Source organism: Girardinichthys multiradiatus, chromosome 3 (genome assembly GCF_021462225.1).
Source record: "Girardinichthys multiradiatus isolate DD_20200921_A chromosome 3, DD_fGirMul_XY1, whole genome shotgun sequence".
Taxonomy (NCBI): domain Eukaryota; kingdom Metazoa; phylum Chordata; class Actinopteri; order Cyprinodontiformes; family Goodeidae; genus Girardinichthys; species Girardinichthys multiradiatus.
Window position 1 is genome coordinate 3113026 of NC_061796.1, and position 19851 is coordinate 3132876.

General features: G+C 38.1%; 1 protein-coding gene across 1 annotated transcript in view; it reads left to right on the plus strand.

Moving 5' to 3' along the window:
* The first annotated feature begins 208 nt into the window (after nucleotides 1-208).
* LOC124866077 (G patch domain-containing protein 8) overlaps nucleotides 209-19851 on the plus strand; it is a 73004-nt gene continuing 53361 nt past the window's right edge. The window contains 2 exon segments of the mRNA XM_047361728.1: nucleotides 209-229; nucleotides 231-374. Of these exon segments, the coding sequence (XP_047217684.1) occupies nucleotides 209-229; nucleotides 231-374 (165 nt within the window).

Genomic DNA, 19851 nt, shown 5'->3' on the forward strand with positions numbered 1-19851 from the left:
ATCCTAGTTTCTCAGTCTACTCTATGTATGCCTCTCTTCTTCAAGGAGAAGAAGCAGTTATCCCACAGAGCGGTTTCATTCCCCCCGTTTTTTCCACTTCTCATCAGAAGACTGGAGTAAGACGTTCTTACCTGCAGCACCCACTTCCAGGACCGTGCATCGTTCGCATCACGGATCGGGGCCGAAAAAACGAACGGTCCCTTGTTTAATGGGCCCTAAACCCAGAGACCCCTAACACCCTCCCCCCCGAGATGGCGTGCAGTGCGTGTTACTACCTGGTTATGAGCTCCACTCACCTGAGCAAAGGACACTTTCGGCGCGTCAAGGGTGTCTTCAGAGGACCGCTCTGTCCAACAGGAAGCAGTGACTCACCGGTAGGAGAGCGTCCTGAGCGGGGAAAATGTTTTTATTGTCTCGTTTGTGAGGTAACTTGTTTGAATAATTGAGCATGTAAAGTACTCTAAATTAAGTACATGGGACCATCTTCTTTCTTTTTTTAATTGAAAGGCTGAAAGCTAGAAGTGCAATGGTAAGGACCGGTGAGCAGAAGCACAGACAAAGAGAATGGAAACGTAATTGCATTTCCTGACTTATGCCCATCCATCCATCCATCCATCCATCCATCCATCCATCCTTACAGTCTAATTTTTGCAGGTTCTATATGTCAGGGCTTCTGCAGGGTCATACAAAGTTATTAAACGCACTAATGTAGTAACCCTAATTTGAACTCTTTAAACGTCTTATATATGTCCAGATTTTTCATAGTAGTAGCTAAAATAAATTGAATTACCCATTAAGCTTGTTATTTTATTTACCAATTGCTTCTATCAATTTTTATTTTTAAAATAAGTACTTTTCTACTCCTTAAATAGGGTTGTGGTTAAGTAGTTACTTTTTTAATTAAAATTATTAGTTATAATTATTTGTTATGATGCATATTTTTATTATTATTTTTTAATTCAAATCAAAATGTTCTTGTAACATTATCCCATATTAGCACCTTTATAATACAAAACTGTATTTTTAGCTAGGTTTTGCCTGAAAAGTTAGATTTGGATAGCTGGCTAAAACCTAGTAACCTTTCCCAGGTATACTGTGAGAAATCACTGAAGTTACATCCCAGAGTTGAAAGCATCAACTTTTTAGTTATATTTACCTCGCTTAAGTAAAAATATCATTTAGATATAATTTGTTACGTAAGTTCAAGTTATCTTTTGTAATTCATGCTGTTCTTAAATTTAAATGATAATCATTGTCTGAAAAGGTCTAAAAAGTACTCAATGTAACACACTGAGAATTTCAGAGACCAAAGCATAAAAACCTGCCATAAATTCACACTGAAGTTTTGAATTTATGTTTCAGAATTTGCCAAAAAAGGAATGAGAACTCTGAAAGGTATGACATATTGATGTAAACTCGTAGGAGCCCTGCAAGTGTGTCATCATAAGAAACTTCTCAAGTTAACTGAAGGTAGTATAGATAAGACTAAAAAGCTCATCAGCCTAGTAACACTCTTATACAGCTGCAGGGGGGAAGCGAATATTTTTGCACATACGGATAATTTCTTTTCCAGAGCAATAAAAGAACATTTCCCTTTTGTTTCTTTTGGTGGGAGAGAGAAGATAAGAGTATTTTTATTTCAAAAAGGGAAAAAATTGTGTAGCCAAGCATAAAGCCATTGTCCGCTATAGTCCTTTTCCTTTCTTTTGGGAATTAAATGAATCAAATTACATTATTTCTGTGAGAAGGAGATGAGTTGAGCAGACAAAAATAGGCCTAATTACCTCTAGCCAATTGTTTAGGTCAGTATTGTTCGTCAAGTGTGTGCAAGAAAGAAAGAATGAACTTTCTTTGTGTTGATGGGGAATATTAGCCACTAAACTTACCAGTATGCACATGTTTGGTCTGTGGAACAAATCTTCAGAAGTAAAGCCAAAAGGAGGGAAAAATAACCCAAAAATAGCAACATATCTTGACCAGTGTATACTTAGATGTGTATTTGTGTGCATGTATGTGTGTAAGTTGTAGGTAGATCCGGGAGCCACTTGGAGGGTCTCGGGTAAACACATTATTCATGAGCTCTTAATGTGAGATGAGACAAACTGGCACAGCTGATGACAAGTTTGATGAGAAAGGAGGAAAGAAGCAGCTGGTACTGTATGAGTGTGTGTGTGTGTGTGTGTGTGTGTGTGTGTGTGTGTGTGTGTGTGTGTGTGTGTGTGTGTGTGTGTGTGTGTGTGTGTGTGTGTGTGTGCGCGCGTGTGTGTGTGTGTGTGAGACACACCAATAAGTCACATTCACAACCATCCTTGCAAACTTCACATTCACAACCATCCTTGCAAACTTTAACACACTTACTCAACACACAAATGCGAAGAGAGAAAACGATATCTAGTTAGACCGTCGGTGCATATCAACTCTTTAGATGCACACTGCACAGTGCATATCTCACTTTCTGCAAATTAGGGCCCCGTATTTGAATTTCATCATTCCTATCACCTATCTCAGGGCTCCTTCATCTTCTAAAAAAACATCAAAAGCTCATTTTTGGCTGCTCCTGCAACACTGTAAGTCTCCTTTCCAACTAATTTACCAGAGAAAGTCAAATTTCTAAACACTCATGGCTCACTGCCACATCTAAATTTAAAGATGGATGCAAAACTTTCAAACAGTTGCTAATTCCCAAGTAGATGGTACGTTGTTTCATAACATCTTGGTGTATATTTTAGATGAGGATTTCCTCAAAAGTTGCTACAGTTTTTGTCAAAACTACTCTCAATTGCAGCAAAGGTTTGCATTTGCAAGGCCTTTAAAGTAAATTTTTTAAATTTATCAGTAGGCATCAAATATTTTGCTTATATCAGTCAATTAGCAAAGCCTTCCTCTTTCCAGAGGATTATTATATACAGTGTTCAACTTCACTCATATTTGATGGATGGTTTTGAACATCAGATGTGAAATCTTACTACAGATTCTTTGACTGGACCATTCTAACACACAATGGTTCTTTGATCAAACCATTCTAAAAGTAGAGTCATTTTCCTGCTGTAAGGTAAAGAGTCTGTTTCAGCCTGAAAACGTTTTTTTTTTCAACCTTTGCCCTGTATTTAGCATCATCCATCTTCCCAACAGCTTTGACTCAGCTTTCCTGTCCCTTCTGAAGAAAACCACCCCCACACCACAATACCGCCACCACCATGTTCAACTTTGGGCATGGTGTTTTCAGGTTATGTTTCCTCCCACATTTTGCATTCTACGTGTTGATCAAAAAGTCTCATCTTACCAGAGAACAAAACATCTGCATGCTTGCTGTGTTTCCTATAAGGCTCATGACAAACTACAAACAGGACTTCTTATGACTAATACAACACTGTCTTGTCGATAGATTCATCTACCTCAGGTGTAGATCTCTGTTGCTCCTCCAGAATCACCATGGGCCTCTGGGTTTCTTCTGTGATTAATGCTCTCCTTTGCGTGGCCTTTCAATTTAGGTTGACATTCATGTGTCCAGAGGTTTGCAGTTCATCCATACTCATTCTTTTTCCAGTTACTGTACTGAAAAGTCGTCCATGAGATGTTCAAACTTTGGGATAATGTTTTATAACCTAATCCAGCAATGCATCTTTCCACAATTGTATCCCTGACATGTCTGGTGTGTTCTTCTCAGATCTTCACAGAGCAGCTTTATTTATCCTGATTTTAAATTACACAAAGGTGGACTCTATTTATTGTTTATGTGATTTCTGAAGGCAGTTGGTTGCACTAGATTTTACTTAGACATATCTAAGTAAAATGGGTTGAATACATATGCACATCACTTTTTTCAGATTTGTATTTGCTAAAATATTTGGAAAACTGTGATTAATTTACTTTCCACATCTCAGGTATGCAGTGATTTGCTTTTATCTATCTCAATAAACTCTAGTTAAATAAATTAAATCTGTGGTTATAAAAAAACAAAATGTGTAGAAGAAAAATCTATTCTTTCGAAGGTGCTGTGGCAAATTATTCTTTCTCAGCTGACCCAGATAAATATCTAAAATATTTCTTATCACAATCAGCTTTATTGCCAAGTTTGTACACACAAACAAGGAATTTTATTCCAGTACATTTGCTGTCAGTGAAGGAAAGTGTACTGGAGTCAAATTCTTTTTTATAAACATTTTCAAAACCCATTTTGTACCCAATTTGTGCACATGTAAACATGTCTCGAAAAAAGTTAACAACCTTTAATCCTTTTTACTCAAGTATGCAAAATATTTCCACTGTGAAAAGAGTGTATGATATCTACAGTCTTTTCACAGTGGAAATATTTTGCATATGTTAAACTGATGTAAGAAATTCAAAAAGTAAAAGTGCCAGTCAAACAAAGCCATTCAAGTAATACCTTAAGAAGCTGCAGTTCTAAAGATTCTCTCTCAATGCACCAATCTATTCAAGGACTAACCTTACTTTACTTTGCTGAACAAAAATGTTGACACCCAGCAAGGGTGTTGCAGGTTTAACTGTATTTGACCCTAACATGAAAATAGAAATTTGAATCATGCTTCATACAAATTGCTCTCTCCAAGCTGTGATTTGTGGGAGTCATTTATTTTAGAAACATCAAAAAAACTTTTTAGAGCTAATATAGCAAAATGTACATTTGGGAAGTTTTCCAGTTTGCAAAATGCTGGCTTGGTAAGTAAGAGAGGTCAGAAGGTAGAAAAAATATGCTTTCAGATTTATTCATATTAGGGTAGACAAGGTGCGATATACGAACCTGTCAACATGATGAACAGTCTGTGCTTGTGGTCCAGCAGTTGAAAAGTGACCCCTTGTTTTAGGTGAAGCAAGGAGGAGTGATTTTAATGCATCTCTTCAAGGCAGGTAAACCTGCTGAGCAGCGTCCTTTTACTGCTGTCGCTCCCTTTCTGGAAAATGCCACAACAGCTAGTTGCTCTTTGATTTAGCGAAGTACAAAGCATCTTACAGCTGGGATTTGTCAAGGGTAACTTCATGTGTCTTCTTCTTTGATAAAGTATTGCAGAATGAAAAAAAATACTGGGCACCAATAATTGCTGAACATCAGCAACCTTCCTTTTTCAGTACTTATTCTCTTGGGTATGTTAAAAGTGCTCCATTATGTTATTTAGTTAGCCTCACTGGACTGTGCTGTTTTCTGTCAAGGACAGGTTTTGTTGCTCATGACTGCTTTATCACCACTAATTAGTAATTATTATAGGTTTGTGTGATGTGTCTAAATTTCGGATTCTGCATGTATGTAATATCACGTAATCATCACTAGTGAGTCATTCTTTAAAATCTCATTAACACTTTAAAGGATTTTTTTTCTTTGTTCTTGTCAGCAATAAGGGACGACAGGAGGAGATAGTGAGAAAAAAAAGGTGTCCGGAAAGGGAATTGTTACAGGTCCACTGGATTCCTAATTTCAGACAGTTTCAACCTGATACACAGCCAGCCGTTTTCTGTCGCTATTCTCTCTTTGCTCCCTTTCCCCCTAGACAAAACCTATTTTTCCCCACTGAGAATGGAATCAATGTCCAAAATTAAATGGTTCAGGATATCCAACATTTCCTGTACTTTAATGCTCTCTACAATTGTTATACATAACCATCATATCCACCTGCAGTTGGTGGTCATGTTCACAAAGCCCTCAGCAAGGGATGTCAGATGTTTTTTAATATGCTACTTTTGATATTAAAACTCTAACTTTCAAGTTTTGTTGCGGTAACTAGACAGTCCTACTTATTTTCAGGAACTGTGAAACCAATGCCGCAGTATAAAAAAAGCTTCTGGCCACCAAGATGGACAGAGGTGCATCATGTTCTTTGACAGATAAAAAACTAAAACAGAGCTAATTTTTTGTAATATGCTCCTTCCTGTTATCCGCTAAAAGCTTCACTCAGTCTCACTCTATTGCATCCAGAATAAACCACAGACATGTCTCAACGTGCTATAGAAAACTGTGCAATTTTAATTAGGTTGTTAAGTGTAATGCAGCGTCAGACACGTATAAAAAAATAAGCCCTTATTAATTTGCACACCAGCAGAATCTGGTCAGTGGCAGGCGTTTCAAGGGGCACCACGTAGCTTTCCATTTCACACTTATTCTGTTCAGGAGTGTTGTCTCTGTTCTAAATAGAACATAAAATGAAATAATACTACATTCCTTCTCCCATAGTTGCTCTTCATCTGCTCTGCTTTGGTAGTTTTTCTTCTATGATTGTACTGTGCCACCATGCCTGGTAGAAAAATTGTTCAAAGATAGAAAATAATTTCTAAGGTTAAAAAAGATCCAAAGATTTAAGAACCATAATTTAATTTTTTAAGGAAAAGGACCAAAAAGATATTGCCTGACAATGGATTTCTCGTGAGACGGGCTATTTCACGGTATAATAAATACATTTTAGTACTCATGCTCGTACTCGTACTCATACTTGTACTCATACTCGTACTCGTCGTCTTCCGCTTTATCCGGGACCGGGTCGCGGGGGCAGCAGATTCAGCAGAGACACCCAGACGTCCCTCTCCCCAGACACCTCCTCCAGCTCCTCCGGGGGGAGCCCAAGGCGTTCCCAGGCCAGCCGAGAGACATAGTCCCTCCAGCGTGTCCTGGGCCGTCCCCTGGGCCTCCTCCCGGTGGGACGTGCCTGGAACATCTCCCGAGGAAGGCGTCCAGGAGGCATCTGATACAGATACCCGGGCCACCTCAACTGGCTCTTCTCGATGTGGAGGACCAGCGGCTCTACTCCGAGCCCCTCCCGGATGGTCGAGCTCCTCACCCTATCTCTAAGGGAGTGCTCGGCCACCCTACGGAGGAAGCTCATTTCAGCCGCTTTTATCCGGGATCTCGTTCTTTCGGTCATGACCCAAAGTTCATGGCCATAGGTGAAGGTAGGAACGTAGACCGACTGGTAAATCGAGAGCTTCGCTTTTTGGCTCAGCTCTCTCTTCACCACGTCATGTGCCTCGATTGTGTAGTCCTCATGAGGGTGTCTTGAACCGCTCTTTGTCGGACCCGTCACCTAGAGCCTGTTTGCCAGGAGAGACCTTACCAGGGGCATTTAAGCCCTAGACAACATAGCCTCTAGGATCATTCGGGCAGTCAAACCCCTCCACCATGTTCAAGGAGGGGGCATTTTAGTGTGGTAGGTAATTTATTTATTTTTCTTATAGTGCCACCTGGCATAAATTCAATTCAGTTCAATTCAATTCAGTTTATTTAGATAGTGCCCATTCACAACACATTTCGTCTCAAGGCACTTTACAAATTCAATTCAATCTAATCATACAGATTTCAAGTCAGGTACAAACATTCTAATTAATCCCAACTATCAAACACTGCAGTCATATTCAGTTTATTTTTCAAATTGGTTAAAAGGTTTTTCTATCTAAGGAATCCCAGCAGATTGCATCGAGTCAGTGACTTGCTGCATTCACTCCTCCAGGATGAGCATGTAGCAACAGTGGACAGTTGCTTGCATTGACTTTGCAGCAATCCCTCATACTGAGCATGCATGTAGCACATGCTCAGTAAGAGGAAAACAAACTCCCTTTTAACAGGAAGAAACCTCCAGCAGAACCAGGCTCAGTGTGAGTAAGAAGGCAAATCTTTGTTAATAACATTTAATAACATTTAAATATATTGATTAAAAGAGAATAAAAACCAAAATGTCAATGATGAATGTATCCTTTTGTGAAGCACCATTTATCAGTTGGAAGAACATGTTTTGCCATCTCCAAGTTGGGAGTTTGCTGCCTTGAGGGGAGCCATTATGGAGGTGCTCAGAAAATACGGTAGATGTATTTAACTAACCTTATTGAAGTAGTTTGGACATCTTGTAAGGATACCTTTGCAACATCTCCCAGCATAGGTGTTTCTGACATGTCCCACAGGGATGAGGCTTTAGGGCAGATCAAGGGATCACTAATGAGATTACCCCTGAGGAGTGGCTTGGGAATGCCTAGGAGTCCCTCTGGAAAAGTAGTAGCTGGGGAAAGGGAGAACCCTCTTTCTGCTTAGACTGCTATCTTTATTGCCTGCTGCAACAGACATGTAGCCAAATTACTACATTTCTAAATCCCTTTAAATTCTTTTTCTCATAATTGTGGCATTTAGCAAATAGAAATACATTTGTTAACTGACCTTAACCAGGAAAAATATGACGTCAGAAAGTGAGAAAAAAAAACTTATGTGTTTGTTTTTGAGCTGTATGGAAAAATCTGGTTTAAGTTTAGCCAAAGGTCATAGGTAATTACAGTTTTTTACACAAGTGGAAAATTCACTAAACTAATTTCTGTTTAATGGCCGAAATTTTGTAATCAAATGTAATCTATCAATTTTTAAATGTAATCTAACCAAACATCTTGAAAAACAGAAACAATGCCAGTAGAAAGGTATTTAAAATGTGTTTAATGAGAGACTAACTTGACTTGTGAAGCAACATTAGTCTTTTTCTACTTTCAGATGTTTGTTATCTCCTAAGTCCTTCAATAAAATATGGATATAAATAAAATATATGTTTTGTTTCTTAGAGATGTTTTAAATCTTCTCCAAAAGGTTTCTTTAGCTATAATAATTGAACCGGAATTTTAGGCTGATGTGACACTGCTATTGCTTGCCATTCTGGAAAATAAGCACAGGCATGAGCACCATTTTAGCAGGTTTTTGACATACTAGAGTCATTAAAGAGAAGTTTGTTGCTATTTTAAACACACTATGTGCTCCCACTAGGCATTTTGGAGTCAAAAGTTGGTGTATTTCTGTAAGAACAGGCTGGTCTAATGATAAGCCCACAGTTTGTAAGGATGCACTTCTACATTCAAAACCCCCACAAACATTGTAATTTTGTAGTCAAAGGGATACAAAATCCCCTACCTGCATATACAGCCTTGTGTCCGCTCTTCCACCACAGACCACTTTGATGTATGTTTCACTGCAGTTGCACGAACCAGATGAAGCGAATTCATCATGTCACACAGTGTCAAAGCAAGTGGAAATGCACTTGTGTTGTATGCGCTTGTGTTGCGTTGTGTGTGTGTGTGTGTGTGTGTGTGTGTGTGTGTGTGTGTGTGTGTGTGTGTGTGTGTCTGTGCGTCGCTGCATTTGCTCCCTTGTGTTTTCATTAACTCCAAAGGGAGCTAAGCAATGTTTATGTAAAAAACTATTTAACAGCTAAAGACACTACAATGTTCATTGTGAGTCATGTTGTAAGCTACAAATATCAGGCCACTTATAAGGGGACAGAAACAGGAAGAGCCAACTGGAGTGCCATTTGGCATGGCAGTTTGAGCATCCAATTGGCACTTTTAATTACGATCATAATTATAAGCGATTCAGGATCAGTATCAAAAAACTCTCAGCAAAACATCTGGACATTCATGAAATCTTTCACCTGCTATTAACAAAGTGTAAAAATTTTGAATTAAAGGATAGAAAATGTTTATCATAAAAGCTCAGAGACAGGCACTAAATAATTAAATAAATAAGTAGTTGCTGTTTCACAGTCAACACCTGTAATACCACAGTGCCTCACATTATAAAGGCTAATATCAATGCACTCACACACTCACCGACTTGGCCTAAAGGCCCTGAAGGAACTGGTTGAGAGAGAACAGGTAAGTGCTACTGAATGCTAACGTCCTGTATGACTGGGCCGATCCTGCTGACCGCTGCAAAGTGCTCCTGCTGATCACGGCTAATGTCCTCCATCACCACACACACACAGTTCTCTGGAGATGGCAGAAACGCAAGTATGTGTTGGGGAGAAAGGTAGATAATTTGGACAGATGGGTGAGAGGGGCGATGAGAGGAAGGGTGGGGGGTGGGAGGGAAACAGTTGGCAACGGTATTAAAACCTTCTCAAACTTTTGGCATTTTATTTATCTAATGAATTAATTAGTGCCTCATAGAGTGATAACCTCTGCTTGATAAGTGAACTGGTTCCACATAGGAGCAGTGCTGTCTGTGATCTGTTGCTTCAATACTTTTTCATTTGCAAACTTCTGGTCAGCATTTTTGCTTTGCTCTCTATTTTAGTATCTTTTCATTCTGCTTACAAAGTTTTCTCACTGTTTGCTTATGCTTCGTTATGTAACGTGTGAAAAAAGTTGCTGTTTGAGGTGATGTAACCTGCAAGTCTCTCAGTAAAAACCCAGTATGTCCTGAGGCAGATGCTAGGTGTATAAACATCCTAAACACCACCCATGTATCATTGTACTTTTGAATCTGGGATGTTTTGTAGATGGTAGCTGGCCTGTTTACAGTTCACCGATGACCAAATCCAGATTTCTTTTAGGTTGTGTTTGTCTTGATAAGTGACGCTTACCACTGCATGCAATATTTTAGCCTTCACTGCAGCTAATGAGCCAACATTTAGTCGTACAATCTTAAAATAATTGCTATTTTCAAGGCTTAGTGGCCAACCATTTTTTTTTTTTTATGAACTCAAGACAACACAGCAATACCACATCTCCTCTGGCATCATTCTTATCCCACTTGCACATAACAAACACATAGCAGTTGCCAATCTGTAGCGAAACCCTTAATTGCTTCATCATTTCTTACAGGGTTACTAGCTCTTTTTAGGAGTACATTTTATAAGTCTTATTGTTACCTTTGCAAGATCAAGTGCCCTGGTATATTTCTGACTTGTTAGAACTTCACACTTCTGTGACTCCATAGCCATCTAACCAGAGATTATTAGGAGTTTCTCAGACCCCATTTAAAACCCTGGGGAATTGGTTCTTTCTAAGGAGCTGCTCTACAACAAAGGAATTGGTTACCCACCGTTTTTGACTTTCACTGTCTTGATTTCTTTAAAAAGAAGAAACATACCTTTTAATCAGCGGTGCTTTTGGTAAGGCAGAGTTTTATAAAATGAATTTGTTCAATGTCTTCTCTAAAGTCTCATATGTCTGTTTTTTGATTTTAATTTTATCTTTTGTACTTTATTCTTTTAAATAGGAGAAATCTGCTATAATAAAAATGTATCTATTTAGTCTAATATACACTGCTCAAAAAAATAAAGGGAACACTCAGAAAACACATCCTAGATCTGAATGAATGAAATATTCTCATTGAATACTATGTTCTGTACAAAGTTGAATGTGTTGACAACAAAATCACACAAAAATCATCAATGGAAATCAAATTTATTAACCAATCGAGGCCTGGATTTGGAGTCACACACAAGATTAAAGTGGAAAAACACACTAGAGGCTGATCCAACTTTGATGTAATGTCCTTAAAACAAGTCAAAATGAGACACAGTATTGTGTGTGGCCTCCACGTGCCTGTATGACCTCCCTACAACGCCTGGACATGCTCCTGATGAGACGGCGGATGGTCTCCTGAGGGATCTCCTCCCAGACCTGGACTAAAGCATCCACCAACTCCTGGTCAGTCTGTGGTGTAATGTGACGATGGTGGATGGAGCGAGACATGATGTCCCAGATGTGCTCAATCAGATTCAGGTCTGAGGAACGGGCGGGCCAGTCCATAGCTTCAATGTCTTCATCTTGCAGGAACTGCTGACACACTCCAGCCACATGAGGTCTAGCATTGTCCTGCATTAGGAGGAACCCAGGGCCAACCGCGCCAGCATATGGTCTCACAAGGGGTCTGAGGATCTCATCTCGGTAACATCAGCCAGAAAGCATAGGTACTGAGAAGTGGTCTGTGGTCCCCACCTGCAGAACCACTCCTTTATTGAGTGTGTCTTGCTAATCGCCAAAGATTTCCTCCTGTTGTCTATTTCATTTGCACAACAGCTGTGAAATTGATTTTCAATCAGTGTTGCTTCCTAAGTGGACATTTTGATTTCACAGAAATTTGATTCACTTGGAGTTATATTGTGTTGTTTAAGTGTTCCCTTTATTTTTTTGAGCAGTGTATATCTGTGTATATCTAGCTTTAACCATGCATTTATTGCTGGATATCCTTCTTACCCACTGCAGTCTGGTATAGTAAACAATGCTCAGTTTATTCTGAATTTATTATTTTGCAGATTAAACTAGTTGTAAAATGCAATGCTTTAAAGAGGGGAAGGCTTACTGAAGGCCATGGTCATAAGGTTCATCTAAAAATATTGATGTAAACATAAACCAAACAGTTTTTTTGTCTCTAAATATACAATTAACACAAGAAATGTGGTTTTAGACATAAAGAAAAATGGTCATTTGTTTTATTTTTACATGTGCACAGCATAGTTATACGGAACAACTCTAATGGCCAGCTTTATTGATTACTGTAGAAAAAATCATTGTTGTGGTTGCTAAACTGGTGGTCTGCAAACATTATATGTTCACTGTAGCTAAGGCAATAGCTGGTTCATGAATTTTCTGCATGAATTGATTCATATTTTATTATTATGTACAGAGTCCTTTACACTTGTTGCTATCCCTGGTAAAGATGTTGAAAAGCCCTTAAATAAATCCACTCTTTCTTGCAGGAGCGTAATCTCACTCTTAAAAAAAAGAAAAAAAAAACTTTTCTTTTTATTTTTTTATTTTCCTGTTACATACTATTAATACTTGTACAGGCCTCACCAAAACGTAGTCTTGTCCTTCATGTCTCGTGTACCATTTCTCTATTTAATGGCGATATGTTTTGCATTATTGTTCTGGCAAAAGATCCAATGATGACCCTTTTTTAGTTTACTGGTAAAGTAGTTTAAAGATGTTTCTTCAATATGTCATTGTCTTTAACTGGTTTTATGATGCTATGCAATCTAACAAGTTTCTCAAGATCTTTGGAAGCAAAACAGGCCCACACAATCACAGATTCTCCTCCATAGGTAGCAGCAGGCATGCAGGCATGATGTGCTTTTCCATATATTCATCTATTTATTTTACACTAGACCAACCTGTAGTGTTCACTGTTAAAAAGCTCAATCTTAGTCTCATCTAGCCAAAGCAAACAGTTCCAGTTCAGGTCCCAGTGGAGTTCAGAAAATGCCATGTTTACGCCGGTGATGGTTGAAGAGGACAGATTCTAATCATGGAATTGTTCCTAAGCAACCCGCTGGCATGTAAACAACATCTGGTCATTGTTACAGAGACTTTGAGACCTTACAATGACTCTCTTTGCTGGAGTTCTTAAACAGACAGATTTGGAGATTTATTTTTATTTTCCTCATCATCATTCTCAGTGTGTATGGTGACAAAATAAACCAGAATCCAGTTACATTCATTGTAATGATTTTTAAGTTGTGCTGATAATTAATACAGAACAAATTTAGGTAAAAACAGTTATTTTATTTTTTTTCCCAATAAATAAATATACTTAAATTAAAGCGTATTTTTTAACAATTTTCTATATGATTTATGTTGCTTCAACAAAAATTTCATCTGTTTTTAATCTTTTTTTCAAATCTATTTTAAGGTTTTTACCAAATGTTTCACAGGGGTTCCAAAAAGAGTAGAGGGTGCTGCATATTGGCAACAAAGATTTCTGCAAGAGCTGAATTGACTTGTCTTGGCACTGAGTTGGTTGTGTGAACTTGTAGTTGGCCAGATTTTGTGATATAAAAAAGTGAAGACTAAGCTGATTTAAATATTTCATCACAAAATTCATCTTCAAAGTTTGTTGTGGATTCATGTAAAAGAAGAAATGCATGAAGTACACATCAAAAGTTTGTGCATTGACTATGGGACAGTCAATTACTGACATCACCATGCCAGTTCAGGCATGGAAGCTAGAACCTGCACTGCTTTTGATAGGCAGAAATAAATTTAAACCATCCAAATAGGTGCCAAACTTGCCAAAGTGTTAACTAAATTCAGATTATTATTACTTCATGTTTAAAACCCCTTTCTGTTATGATCCACAGCTGTTTGTGTTTTAGTGTTCACTTGTGTTTATATTTAGATCATTTTTGTGTTATTTGGGTCTCTCCATGTTATTCATTCATTCCTGTATTGAGTTTCTTAGTTCTTTCTGTGCTTTTTGGTTTAGTCTCACCTGTTCTTAGTCCTTAGCTTTTGGTTAGTTTGATCCTCCATTTTTCCATTCAGTTTCTCCTGTGCCCAATATTCATCCTTCCCTCAGTTCCTTGCTTAGATTCTCCCCCAGCTGCTCTGAATTATGTTAATTATACTCTCCTGGTTTCCATGTTACTCATCACATCCCCACCATATTTAAGATCATTTTTCTTCTTCTCTCACTGCTGGATTTTACTGTTGCTCTTGTCCTTGTTCTTATGCTAATTCTCCCAGTGTCTCTGTAAGTTACCAATTATTAAAGCCAGCTTTCCACACTCCATCATGCGTCTGCCGATGTCCTGTGGATCCTCCTCAACAGCCTTCAAACATGACTCTTTCTGATGGGAAACTAATTTACTGAAAAGCCTATAACTCCTTTAAAAAAGCACAATTATGGTTATAACAAATATAGTCACAGTAACTCAAATAACTAATGGAAGACAGAATTGCATTCTTCCAAAAAGAACTTTTGACATTGGCGGTATGGAGCATTAGGGTAAGGAGGTGTCACCCCACACCCACTTGTTGGTTTGCACTGCTTGTCAACTTGCTAAAGAGCTAAAGAAGGCTGCAATGTTTTTTCTTGTGCTTACTGAAACAAGCAATTTAACTGTTTAGAAATAAGTCTGGTCACAAAAAAACAAAAAGTTATGGCATGGAACAAGCTTCTTATACATTGTTTTGTTATCTTTTGTGAGATACCTTCCTCATTTCCTAAGAGAAGCAACTTTCTTGGTTGAATGGAATTCATGAAAAATGTTTAAATAAAAACTGAAGCATGCTCCCAAGCATGCACAGGGAGAAAACACATGGCCTGCATACCCTTTTTATCTATTTATTAATTTATTTTAATTTTTGAATAATGTAATTTGTTGTTCTGCTGACATCCTCCATAGGACATTGCTTAGCTCTCAGCCTGCAGCAAAACCTGCTCCTCCAAACTGGGGGCATGCCATCCACCATCAGTACTGATTATAGATGAGTGCTTCATTCAACCCTTTTAAATAACCCAACCTAACCTTTACAAAGTGTGCATTTTAGCGTTAGATCTTTGGAGTGAGTTAATCACGAGTTAACAAAAGACTCACACATGCACGCTGGCGGCAGGTGCACCAGATGGCCAAGCTCTCATTTTGTATATTACCTCAGGACAGATGTTTGTCTGTGTGGTCATTAGTGATCACAGCATCAGATAATCACCTGGAGACACACAAGCACATATACACACACTCACACATAATTAGTGAGTGTTTGATAATTACAGGATGTTTGATGAACCATCTGGAACACAAACTAAAGCAGAGATGAGAAGACAAAAAAATCATACCCCCAAAAATCTGAGAGTATGTTGAATATTAAAGAATCAAAAGCGTTCATTCAATCATCAAATCTTTAGGACTTCTTCTGAGTTTTCTCTGTTTTTATTTTGTTGAAGCAATTTCTCCCTTTTACTCTGATCTCTGCGAATATTTTTGTTTTCCTTTGCTATCAAACTATCGTTTGCTGTAGTCATCTGTATTTTTCCCTTTCCATTTCTCCATCCAATTCCTTTGCTTTAACTTCTTTCTTCTGACACCTCTCTCACTGCCCTCTGCTTCTGCTTTTCATCTCATCTCTGAAGCCCATTCATTTTTTAGCATGTCAAAGGTGCAACTGTTTAGGCCTTTGAATCCGCCATGCGAATGTGTGAGGGTATGTGCGTACAGTGGCTGTTTGGGTGTGGGTGAGGAAACTAATATTGCAGTAGCAATATTGCTGAAAAGTCCTTGAAGGAATGAAAGGGAAGACAGGGTGTGCTTTATTTGATGGTCAGTTTTTCCTGCCCTTCAATAACCCTAATTTTCACATCTCCATTCTGCTTCTTCTTCTTCTGGGTCTATCTGGATTCACACCTTCACATAGTAATGATTGTGGAGATTACATTTATAGCTCCATTAACCGCAGCCTGCATGTTTTCATGTGCTGTTGTGCACGCCAAGGCATGTGCGTTTCATATATTTGCACCTGTGTGTTTCCAGTGCTTGCATATCTCCACCGCTGACACCCAGGCCAGGGTTAAGAGCAGCTCAGACAAATTAATTATCTCTTCTCTGGAGGAGAGATGACTCACAGTGCCTTCTGGCAGAAAAAAAGCCCAGGAAATACAGCCAGCATATCAGAAACCAAGGGGGCCCCTTCTGAATAAAGCAGCTTGGATTTTTCAATATTCACATCATATTTTTCTTCCACTTTGGATGTGCATGAGGATTATTTATAAAAATAAATGTGTCTGAGAGAAGTTGAGCAGGCACTTTGCATTTATAGATCAAAGTGGCAGAGGAAGTTTAATGCATATGAGTAAGTTCTACTTTTCTGAGACTGAGTTCGTTGACATAAGATCAAGGCTTTTATATTTTGTATTGCTGCACCTTGGATAGAATAGACTGTTATAGTAAGTATTGCTGGGGTGCAGGAATACTCTCACATAGACAGTGGTAAGTCAGTCTACATAAATTGAAACTGCCTACAAAGCAATATACCTTAATTAGTATCTTGGCTTTTGAAAAAGAGGGATATTAAGATCTAAGTCTAAGATAATGTCTTAATTAATCATAGTCTCAAGGTAGACTGCAAAACTGACAAGATATGAAACAGGTTTTTTACCAGTGTACAGAAAAACGTTTTTATGAGACAGCCAGCTGAAGAGTTCTTTAGCTCCTCATAGTGTCTATTTTTTGTGTCTGTGTCTAGAAGCTAGGAAACATGTAGTACACATTGCAAGAGGTGCTGTTTTAAGGAAAGCTCTATATTTGTGTAAATCTAACTGAGTGTTCAATCAGTTTCTAATCCCTAAGGTAGTGTGAGTTATTTCAAGTTGGTGGTGGGGGAGTAGTTCAGCTTTTGAAGTGAGGTTTAGTGAAGTTATTATCAGTGATAATTGCCTTTGCAGCTGATTAACCGGACTGATATCAGCATTATTTTGTATGGTAACAAACACATTATTCTGTGGAGCAAACCTCAACAAACCTAAAAACAATGTGTTGCCAAATCTCATACCTGCTAATAAAGCATTAAATCTGCTGTTTATTTTCAGTTTAAGCTGTTTTGTATTGCTAAAATAATTTACATCTGCGGCCTTTATCTGACCACGTTAGCCTTCCACTGCTCTCAGGATTTATTTACTTTTCCTACAGAATCAAGAATTGTTTTTAGGCAAGATAACACCTGTATCATACTGTTGCATATCTGTCCTTCGATTTTGTGGTTTGGGAAGATGTGCAGCTTTAGTAGAGTATTTGATCCCCAGCCTAAGGTAGGCTGTCACACGTCTTTTGGGCATGTCAAGAAAATTATGTACCATGACCATTGCAATGCTGAGATACCATGTGTGCCATACATATGCCCCCCTGCAACAAAATTTACAACACAAATAAGTGCTACACAAATAGCAATGGCCCAACAATAACTTTATTTAATGTAATGCTACACTGTGTAGCTTAAGCTGTACTGATGAAGATGCAGTCAACGTGGCATGCTGAACGCAGGGAGTGGCTCTAACTACTTTTTTACGTTAACTACTTTCTGATTTAATTAAGCTTATAAAATATAATAATATATAATATAATAATGTATAATATAATAATATATAACAATAATTATATAAAGAATTTAGAAACGTTGTGGCACTCATGGACGTATAGACCATTAAACTTTCATCTCCAGACCATCAATCAAGTGTGGAGAAAAAAATAAAAGGAGACAGTGATAACATGGCAAAAGCAAAGTTCCATGTTCTGATGGAGCAAAACATTGTAAATTTTACATGTTTAATCCCAATACGCATCCACTATACAACACAGGGAGGCATACTTCATTGATGTAATAGGACTTGATGTGAATGCTCTTAATTTTTTCACATTTAGATGCATGTGATACACATTTTAGATAAACTAGTATACATGGCAAGGTAAGAAACAGTCTGACGGCAGCTTAATATTTTGAAAATAATTTCACAAAACCTTACTTGAAAAAATCCAAAATACCCTTTAGGTTTTAGGGCAGTCCTGGAAACCGATCTGAGATAATGTTTCATATTTAACCAATGTGTTAAGAATATTTAAATTGTTAGACCATAAACATAAAATCCTCCTGGATAAGAAGTGGTTTCTAATATTATGGGGTCTTTTGCTGAATAATGAAAAAAGTTTAATATGTTTCTGCTGCCTTAGCCATATGCTTGTATACAGAATGCTCCATATTTTCCTTCTGACCCCTAACCGACATCCCTGGGTAAAAATAGGTGGTGAGACATCAAAGTGAGGGTCAAGGATTCACAGAGATGAATTAGGTATGACTGAGCAGTTATCTTTGAAAATCTCTGTGCATCTAAACCTATTTTATTTACTCAATGTATAACTGGAAGGGAAAAAACAACCTGCACAAGCAAAGCAGAAATACGTATTGATTTATAATGACCTTGCATGTATTACCATGTATATTCATTCTAGCATGTTCTCATGTTTATGTATTAAAGCAGATAGGACCTTCTAGGACATTCTGATAGCAAAGGGTTGGTCATGCATAAATAGAAATAAATCAAATTATGTCAGTTTTACCTCCCTTAGCCTCTATAGTCACGATACCAACACTTAATATTTCATGCTGTTTGCTTCAACCAGTCTTCATATTAGCCACTATGGCAAAAACAACCCGCTGCAATTACCATGAGTTGCAGAGCTCCTATGTCTAGCAGACTGAAGATGCCAAGCGCTCAGCTTAGGTTAGTACTGTGCAGAAATGTCCTGGCTGCATCCTGCCAGGATGGCAGGATCACAGAGGCCTGCAAGTAGCCTCCAGCTACCAGTCACCAAGCCTTGGCAAACTCGTTTTAAACGGGCAGGGTGCCTGACTCTGCTGTCTGTTTGTGTATGTATGTTTGCAGTGATTGCATTTCTGCTTTTTTTTGCACAAGTCTGCTTGTTGGCCTTCTTACCCTTGCTGTGAGGTATATTCTTAACCCTGTGGTACTGGATTAGTCATAACAGAGAATAGGAAGACACAGAAACAGCAGGAGGGAAAGAGAAAAAAATAGAGAAACAGCACAAAGCTGAGAAGCAACTTGTGGGTGGATTGTGAGCATGCAAGTGCATATGCATGGCATGGGTACTCATCAATTTCCCCGAGATTCCCTACGTTTCCACTTCCAAAAAACCCAGAGGCAAAGAGTAGCAATACAAACTGTGTAAGACTCTGCATCTGTCTGCCTCTATTTGTTTCTCTATCTGTCACTCAGCCTGTGTCAGGTCAGCAAAGTATCTGTGTGTAATTGTTACATATGCAACACTTCTCTCATCTAAAGAGAAACAGAAAAAAGTGTACAGTGAGAACGTTTTGTCTTTCGTTTCTTGTGTTGTAGTAGCTAAGTGCTTGTCATGCAAAAGATTAAAACTCCCTTACATTTTTTACGCAATTTGTAGAGATATAACCACAAACAGAAACTTAATATTCAGCCCCCCCTGAGTCAATACTGAAATGTCTCCCCATTCTAATTTGAAAACAGTCCAAACTTAGACAATTTAGTGTCTGTGAACATGATGTCTTTTTAAAACAAAAACACCCTTGGTGTACTGCAACAAAATTTTGAAAGAGAAAAAAATGCTTCAAATTCACTAGCATAGTTTGATTGGTTAAAATATTAAGTTTAATTGTGCATTTTGCTATTTTTAAACATATTTTTATTGGTTTTAACAAGAGGACAAGAACATGTCCTTTCATTTACAAGTACAAAAATATAACCCCCGACAAAACACACAAACACAGGGGAAAAAAAAAGAAACAGGAAAAAACACATACACCAACAGATCCATCTGCATAAAGGCCAATTTG